The 9,752-nt window shown below is 33.3% G+C and overlaps 1 protein-coding gene across 1 annotated transcript in view; it reads right to left on the minus strand.

Moving 5' to 3' along the window:
- Positions 1-5,702: 5,702 nt before the first annotated feature.
- LOC111635262 (dimethylaniline monooxygenase [N-oxide-forming] 5-like) overlaps positions 5,703-9,752 on the minus strand; it is a 6,924-nt gene continuing 2,874 nt past the window's right edge. The window contains exon 4 of the mRNA XM_023380173.1: positions 5,703-6,514. Coding sequence (XP_023235941.1) covers positions 5,777-6,514 — 738 coding nt within the window. The 3' untranslated portion in view covers positions 5,703-5,776. The remainder of the gene's footprint in view (positions 6,515-9,752) is intronic.

The following is a 9,752-nucleotide window of genomic DNA, read 5'->3' on the forward strand; positions in this document are numbered from 1 at the left end:
AAAAAAATAACTGTAGTAAGAAAAACAAATGAAAAATGCGAACTAATGTAACGTCGTATGGTGAGTTTTTGTTCGTATCGTGGAGCAAAAATATGTTCGAATTTCATGTCGTATCCTGAAAATTTCGTATTCTGGGGCGTTCGTATCCTGAGGTACCACTGTAATATTAGAGTACAGTATATTTTAAATACAAAAAGTTAGTAAATAATTTTTTAAAATTTTCTTCTGTTTGGTTTGGCGTGATGAGAAAACGTAATACGTGGTCAATTTTCTAAAAAAGTATGCCCTTCAGCTCCTATTGCGTGATTCGAACTTCGTCAATAGATAAACTTTTTTGGTGTTTTTCACTTATTTAACACATAAATGAAGACCCAATTCCCTTAGAGAGACTTATCTTGGCAGATTTTTTACGTGATGCATTGCACTATTTCGTTCAATCAACCAAATAGTTATTAATATTGCGTTACCATTCGAAATAAATCATTACTTATGCGAGGAACTTATAGATTTTATCGATACTCTAACTACTTTTTGCATGTTTCCATCATAAACTAATTTTCATATCCCACAAACAATGAATATGATGTCTGGAGGGAAATAACGTGTCTTGAATGCAGCATCTACCCTCTCTCTATAACGAAGTATAGTATGTCGCGCATTTTCCCACGAGTGTGGCCCTCGCAAACGATACTGATACGGAAGATTCGGTCCCATAAAACATGCCCAAAATAGTGGGAAATCCGTGAAAAACATATTCAACATATTCGGTTTGGCTCCCATCATGGAAGACAAATCGTCCANGAGAAATGCCAAAATATTCGGGAGTAATTTCTGTATTAATTGATGATAGTGTGTGTGTATATATATATAGGCTATATACGGGGCACGATTCTGTTCACCCTTTTTGAAGCTTAATAATTCCTATGTTTTTTGTCGGAAATTTCTGAAATTTTGTAGGGAGGTTTGTGTATTAGGGAGATTAATACTGTTAAATTTTTATGGTCAAAGATCGAGGGAGCGAAGAGATACAGAAGGTCACGTGTCTTATCTCGAGTGGAATCGGACTTCATAAAGATTTTATCGTTTATTAGCATTTAGGACTTCTTTCTAAAACTCATCCCTATACTTAAAATTAAGCTTTTTGCCATTTTTTAATAATTAATAAAATTTCATAACAGATGGCGCCATACAAAATCTTCACTTTTTTTGCCAGGAAAATTAGGCNTAACACCAAATGGAAAATTTTATAATTTATTACACAAATCTTGAAATACCATCTTTTTGTTGATAAATTTGTAGTTGTTTTCACTATATATTGGGAATTTTTCTAATTAATTCTGTTAATTATTCGGGGGGTGGCCTGTTCCGAATATGTTTGGCCTTAGATCACGTTCCACCAATGGATTAAACCACCGAACTATGGTCCCATTCCTTATACAAACAGACAAACAAAACTCTAGATAAAACCGCTAAACACTAGTCGTAGGTTCGTGCCTCGTCAACGGGCTAACTATATGGAGTTTTCGGGGTTTGGTTTGCGTATCTAACACCTAAATAGGAGTAGTTTCTCGTAGAAAATCTCTCCTCTTTGGCAAACTGGAGGATTTAGAGGTGCTCAGGGCCTGGCTGCACACTAGTAAACTCATACTTTTATTGCTTTGGTCATCAGTTTCTACGGGCGTTAATCTTATAAGAAACATTGTTATTGTTTTTATTAGGCATCCTCCTGGGTTCCTGTTTAGGCGAAGAAAACCCGGAAAACACCACGTGGCCAGCCCGTTGGGAGGCCCGAACCAACGTCCAACTACCAATGTTCAATTGTTTTATCCATTGAGCTACTAGCAAACTGTTTTTTTTAATGATTCTAATTGGGCACCCTCATTCCATAAGACCTATACTATAAACACATGTGCAACTATATTAAATAGAACATTAGAAAACAGAATATATTTAAAAAGTAATGTTATTCTTACTTCGATTAAATAATAAATCAAGAACAGAAATTGGCATGGTTGTAAGAATTAATGATAGAGAACGATATAAATGTATGTTAAAGGAATGTTAAGGAAGTGCGATACAAGTTCCAAGTTTTATAATTATAATAATTAAAGATGATGGACGTCGGCGTTATTGACCTTATTTTGTGGATGAGGTCAATTATAAACAATATTACGTTCGATACGCAAAGAATTCCCAGTGTTGCTGCAGGGGAAGGATTGAGCTGTCCCCGTTACAAGGTAGCGTGTGTTTCCCTCAGGGTGGCAGAGAGTAACTATGAAAATTTTTGTGCAAATCAGTCAATGAGTTTGTGTGGGATGAAATGGGAAAGGAGTGAGGATTCGAGTTTGAAAGTACCGTATATTTTCTAGAGAGGAACTATTAAATATTTGTCTACATTGCTCGAAAAGTGTGGGATTTTGGGGGTAGGGGTGCGAATTTTATGGTATTCCATGTTTCCTATAGAGACATTGGTTTAGAGCGGATGTATTTCGTGACAATTGTGACTTTATTTTAGGCATTTTATCGCCGATAAGGCTCACTCGTGCATGCCTACACCTGAAAGGTAACCGAAAGAACTCGATTTACCTAGGTAAAGTCTGATAACGTGCGATTAATTCTTATTTTTAAACAACTACCCCGAATCGTACGAATCGGAACCGAAACTGAAAATATAGGATAATAAGTTTAGGTTATTGACCTTGAACGGAGCAGGCGTAAAACAACACCTGACACCTAAATTTCCCACGTAATACCTAAATAGGGTCCTCCCTGGACCTTATTTAGGTGTTACTAACGTGAAGATAATATGATCTCTGCTACATGTGATGCCATTGGATCTTTTTCAATAAACCTGACTTAATTCCCTTTATCTTTTTCAAAAGATTGAAATTACACTACAGTAATATTACACTACCACACAAGTGTTCCTGGTATATCAATCCTTGTCCCTTAATCACAGGATGAACCTTTTAGCCTTCATTATTCAGCTCTTAGATCAACTTAGTTTACTAATCTCGTGTTCCTTTAAACAGGTTAACTTGAGAAATGCTATCCAAAAACCGAAACCTGTCAGACCCGGACAGAATGGAAGAAATTGTATTACTGTAACGTATATAAAGGGAGATATAGACACAAAAGGAGCCATCGAGTTCTGTTTTTATTGCAGGTTCTGCTGTAGTACAGCTCCTATATACGAATCTTCTCATAAACAATACACGACCCAATAGATCAATTATTTATATTATTCTAATAAAGAATAGTAAATAGAACAGTATTGTTTAGAATATTCTATACGTAAATTTTGGAAAATTTTCCTTAAAAGATAAATTGTAAGGTAATGTTCACCCCTTTACAATATTGAAATTTCACATAATATAACGCTTTGTACTATATTTTCCAAGTGTAACATGATAAATGAAGTATTTGCTCGCTTCATTTGTCGTGTTTGCGTTACGTCAAGCGTAACGCAAGGAATGTGACATTTGATTTTCTTAATGCTCTTGACAATGCGTAACACAGCTTTGAATCAATAAAGATAAATCTTCAAAGTTGTGTTACGCATAGTCGAGGATATTGAGGAAAATTGAATGTTCACATATTTCTTGTGTTACGCTTTATTAATTCTTCTAAAGCAATTATTTTTAATATATTACTGATTATTTTCGAATTTTTAATGATGACAATCGGTCAATATTTCATGTTATCTACAAGGAAGTATTGACAATTAATAGCATTGTTTCGTAATATTCTACATTAATTTATTCACTCCTATTAATATCATAGCGATTGATTAGAAAATGACCTCCAAAAGTATCAAGAAATACAAAAAATTTGGGTTTTTTTTTTCTATGTATGGAGGAGGTTAGTACGTTTGTATCTGTGGTAGTGCTTCAAGTTGGATCATGATTTTGTTCGCCCAACTTAAAGCTTAATAACTCCTGTACTCTTTGTCAAAATCTTCTGAAATTTGGTAGTGTGGTTTGCGTATTACACTGGAATGTTTCTGGAAATTTTCATAAAAATTGGACTGTTTGTTGAGGTATGGTTATACTCCTTTAATATCTCCCGAACCAATGGTCAAGTTTTCCTGAAAATCTCTAGAAATATTCCCCCCTAATTCCCAAAATAACCAACAAAATTTCAGACATTTTCGACAAAAGGAACAGGAGTTATTAAGCTTCAAATTTGTTGAAAAAACTTGCTCTCCCCCCACACACATACAATACATACACTAACATTCATACATACCACCAATCTCATTTGCATTTCTGGACGTTTAAAGGTCGCCTGAGTGACTCCCTCCCCAAGATTCTCGAGAAGATAACCCGAAATTGAGTGATAAAAGGGGGAGAGGTAATGATATAGGCCTATATATATGTCAACTTTCGGTCTGACTCCGTATTTTAACTGAATATTTTTTAAAATAAATTTCCGCGTTTAAAAAAAGAGCTGCACATACATATTATTTAAATAGCGTAACATACGGGAAGTGTTAATGAGAGCGTTAAATAACAGAACAATAAATCGTAGTGTTAAGAAACAAAAGATAAATTTCTAAATTTATCACTTCCTTCCTATTCTTTCAAACGTCAATTTTTATTTATTTATAGAAATTTTACGAAAATCTCCAAACGTAATTAATATAAAACGAAAACATTACAAATCCCGATATAATAAATTTCTCTTGTTTCCATGTATAATTGTGACATATGACTAAGGTAAAGCGGTTGTTTAAGTGTCTGGTAGATGTTCGGATATAACGAACAATCTCTATCGTCGCTCTCCATTTACCTCGTTATAATAAATTTATCAGCATTCATCAACATGATATACGTTTACTTAAGAAAACATTAACCTATTTTCAAAGGAAATAAACAGTTACTTAACTTGTAAATGCGTGACGTGAGAAGTAGGTTAGAATTAAATCTTTTTAATCTAAAACTACGAATGGAATTTGATAATATCTAATGATTAGAAACAAATTTTTATGCTTTACAGTATCTAATTAACAAAATAACCTCGGTTATTTATCGTTGCATCTCGTATAACAACAATCTAAATAAAGCTATATCTGTGAAATGTATCGTTATATCTAGTGTATACTACTCTCTTCGATTCATTAACGAAGCTTCCTGGAAGAGATTCGAAAAAAAATATATATATATATACTGTGTTTCCTGTAGTAAAAATAAAAGTACTTCCTTGAGGAAAATAATTAACAATTCATACTGTATTTTACATTTTTGACATGCGATTGTAGTGTTGAAATCGTTATATAATTGAAAGGTAACACAAGAAAGTAACCATAAGATCAAATAGGACAAAGTATTGTGACCTACTGAATTAAAAACTATAAGGTAAATTAATTTATAACGCTGTGTTTAATTCCAATATGAAGTTGTAGCACCATGGGGCCCGGACGAATTTGAATTAGGGGGCCTCGTGTGACTTCAGACATTGTTTTTTTTTGGGGGAAATATTTTCTTATTGAAGATTGGTTTGCAGGCAATTGTCTTTTTTTGCACGTACCACTGTTTAATTACTACGTAAGAGATATATGAGTTTAATTGTTATAATGTTAATGTTAATTTAATTTGACGGCAAAAACTAATTTCAAATTGGAAAAGTTGTAATGATTTATTTTGTAATACAATTTAAAATATGATACATAAAAAAACAAATCACTTTAAAAAGTACAGCGTGTAACAATTACTTTGGGATATATTTGTATTATAAATTGAATTTTTTTAAAATACAAGAGTTTGAGACGTCTTAGCTAAAATGTCACAGTAACAAACAAAAGAGCGAAGATAAAAGTCATGAAAGACCCAAAAATATATCTCAGTAGAGTTTTTTCTACACTCGTTTCCGGAGGAAAGTAACGTGTCTTGAATGCAGCATCCACCCTCTCTCTATAACGAAGTATAGAATGTCTCGCATTTACCCACGAGTGTGGCCCTTGCAAACGATACTGATACGGAAGATTCGGTCCCATAAAACATGCCCAAAATAGTGGGAAATCCGTGAAAAACATATTCAACATATTCGGTTTGGCTCCCATCATGGAAGACAAATCGTCCAAGTAATCCACGTAATCTACTTGTATGGTGTGTCGCGGTCCATCGAAGTATTGTTTCCTCATCATTTCGGAATTTCGTTTGATTTCGTCGTACATTCCTTGAGTAGAAGGTAGATCCACCTCGTCTTTTATAGCTTTAACAAACCATCTGGCTTGGATCTCCGAAATCGGAAACAGACCCCCGACGATCTGTATCAATCCGATCACTCCTAGTGTCCTGTGTTTAAGCTGGGGTGGTATCACGTATTTATACAACTCTACTTTATTATCCTTAACGGATACGATATCTTCGGAAAGAAATGGGAATTTGATGACGTAGCCGGTAGCTAGAACGACTTCGTCTACTTCCGTGACGAAATCATCCCCTTCGAAGATGACCCCGTTTCTAACGAAGCGTTTAATTGGCCCTTTAATCACCACNTTCGGGGTAGTTGTTTAAAAATAAGAATTAATCGCACGTTATCAGACTTTACCTAGGTAAATCGAGTTCTTTCGGTTACCTTTCAGGTGTAGGCATGCACGAGTGAGCCTTATCGGCGATAAAATGCCTAAAATAAAGTCACAATTGTCACGAAATACATCCGCTCTAAACCAATGTCTCTATAGGAAACATGGAATACCATTAAATTCGCACCCCTACCCCCAAAATCCCACACTTTTCGAGCAATGTAGACAAATATTTAATAGTTCCTCTCTAGAAAATATACGGTACTTTCAAACTCGAATCCTCACTCCTTTCCCATTTCATCCCACACAAACTCATTGACTGATTTGCACAAAAATTTTCATAGTTACTCTCTGCCACCTTGAGGGAAACACACGCTACCTTATAACGGGGACAACTCAATCCTTCCCCTGCAGCAACGCTGGGAATTCTTTGCGTATCGAACGTAATATTGTTTATAATTGACCTCATCCACAAAATAAGGTCAATAACGCCGACGTCCATCATCTTTAATTATTATAATTATAAAACTTGGAACTTGTATCGCACTTCCTTAACATTCCTTTAACATACATTTATATCGTTCTCTATCATTAATTCTTACAACCATGCCAATTTCTGTTCTTGATTTATTATTTAATCGAAGTAAGAATAACATTACTTTTTAAATATATTCTGTTTTCTAATGTTCTATTTAATATAGTTGCACATGTGTTTATAGTATAGGTCTTATGGAATGAGGGTGCCCAATTAGAATCATTAAAAAAACAGTTTGTTAGTAGCTCAATGGATAAAACAATTGAACATTGGTAGTTGGACGTTGGTTCGGGCCTCCCAACGGGCTGGCCACGTGGTGTTTTCCGGGTTTTCTTCGCCTAAACAGGAACCCAGGAGGATGCCTAATAAAAACAATAACAATGTTTCTTATAAGATTAACGCCCGTAGAAACTGATGACCAAAGCAATAAAAGTATGAGTTTACTAGTGTGCAGCCAGACCCTGAGCACCTCTAAATCCTCCAGTTTGCCAAAGAGGAGAGATTTTCTACGAGAAACTACTCCTATTTAGGTGTTAGATACGCAAACCAAACCCCGAAAACTCCATATAGTTAGCCCGTTGACGAGGCACGAACCTACGACTAGTGTTTAGCGGTTTTATCTACTCTTCTATGAGCAGGCTATAGAGTTTTGTTTGTCTGTTTGTATAAGGAATGGGACCATAGTTCGGTGGTTTAATCCATTGGTGGAACGTGATCTAAGGCCAAACATATTCGGAACAGGCCACCCCCCGAATAATTAACAGAATTAATTAGAAAAATTCCCAATATATAGTGAAAACAACTACAAATTTATCAACAAAAAGATGGTATTTCAAGATTTGTGTAATAAATTATAAAATTTTCCATTTGGTGTTAGAAATGAAGATCAATATCTCTTTAAAGAGACTATTGTTAAGTTATATAATAAATATATATAAAATTATTTCCGTCTATTAAGCTGTAATTTCCATTATTTCAACCGCAATCGTATATTGAAAGCGCATAGCGTGATAAAGAAGAAAAGATAAGATGAATTTCAAGTGCAGAAGGTCATTTTAATAAATATGAAATATCTGAAATCATTAAAAATAATATTTCTATAGTCAATTTATATATATTTTCCTCATGTAATCTATCGTCAGCAACGTTGCTCATTGTTAGGATCTTAGAATTATACATAATCGGTGAAGACTTGTGATTGTTTTATTATTTAATTAAATTAATTAATGGTAATTTAATCTTTACAGCGGTTAACTAACTTTTGGGCCACCCTCTACAATTTCATTCGTTTATAACTAATTAAATCTACACGTAAACAAAAATTAATTACAAATAATAATTTACATTAATTAAATGCAGATATTTTTATCAATACGCTTTTTTTTATTATTATTATTAATTTTTCCTGCCTGTCTGTATGTCTATTTATGTATGTCGTGACTTAACTTTTTACTTATTTCTTAATTAAATGCTAAACTAAGAAGAATTTCGATAATTTAGTATTCTGTATTAAAAAAAATGAATAAATAAAAGGTAGAAAGTAAAAAATATTAAAGAAATTCTCTTTATTTACGTAAATCCACTGAAAGCCCAGCAGTGGTTGAGTGGGTAAAACTAATGAAAACAGGTCATGGGTTCACATCTTTCGGTTGATTATAGTCCCTGTAGGAACTTTAAGCAACCTGCAGGGTTGATTATAATTCCTACAGGGGTTTTCTTCACGTTTTTTAATTAGAAACGTGAAGAAAACACGGAAAATTTCACGTGGCGAGTCTTTTTTTGCCAAGTGTGAACCCACAACTAACCTACCAGTATTCTAATGGTTTTATCCACTTGTTTTCTATTTTTTACAATTTTTTTACAACCGTATAATTACATATTACAATGGTTTGTCCATGGCAATTGGTTATTTTTTTTTAGTGCTTCATGTTTTTGGACTCTAACCTGAAGCTGCCAGTCCTTATATTGTACTTGTATTAGCACTCGTATTTAGCTAATACGTAGCAGAAGCAAAATAATATTGCCTATTAAGCTTAAAGATTGGATGTAATTTCGGGTGTGGTGTACAGTACCTGTAGTGATAAGTATTTCTACTTTGTTTTAATCGTAATTATTGGCAATTATTAAGTTAATTGGCAATAATTATGATTAAAATTTGATAATTTCTACTTGTTATACTATTAAAAAAAACTTAATCTTTTTGACAATTACATCTATAAATTCTCATATAGGTGACTCCACATTGATCTCAACGTTCCAACGATAAAGGGGTTGGGGTTGGATACTACTTCTATATATACATTTACATAAAGAAACGTAGCTTAAAACTTGAAAAATAAATCAGGAAATATATTATAATAATAATAATAATTCGTAACAATCAAGTCAAATCATCCGTATAATAAATATAATGGTATAGGAAACAGGACATATATTACTTATACAATACCAGAAAATTTTTGCACGATGATCCAGTGAACAGTATTTACTTTATTTTATATATTTCCAATTAAAAATAAAATTTGTTTAAAAATTATTTACATTTTTACATCAAAGAATTACTTAAAAAATGTCGTTTTTAACTCGATTAATTTCCTTCAGTTTTGCACTTCATATTGTAACGATAGAAAGCGTGTTTATGGTGTAATATTAAATCTTTATATAATAATGTAATTTTAGATGTATATCAAT

Source organism: Centruroides sculpturatus, unplaced genomic scaffold (genome assembly GCF_000671375.1).
Source record: "Centruroides sculpturatus isolate CEXI.00-Female unplaced genomic scaffold, Cexi_2.0 scaffold857, whole genome shotgun sequence".
NCBI classification, from domain to species: Eukaryota; Metazoa; Arthropoda; class Arachnida; order Scorpiones; family Buthidae; genus Centruroides; species Centruroides sculpturatus.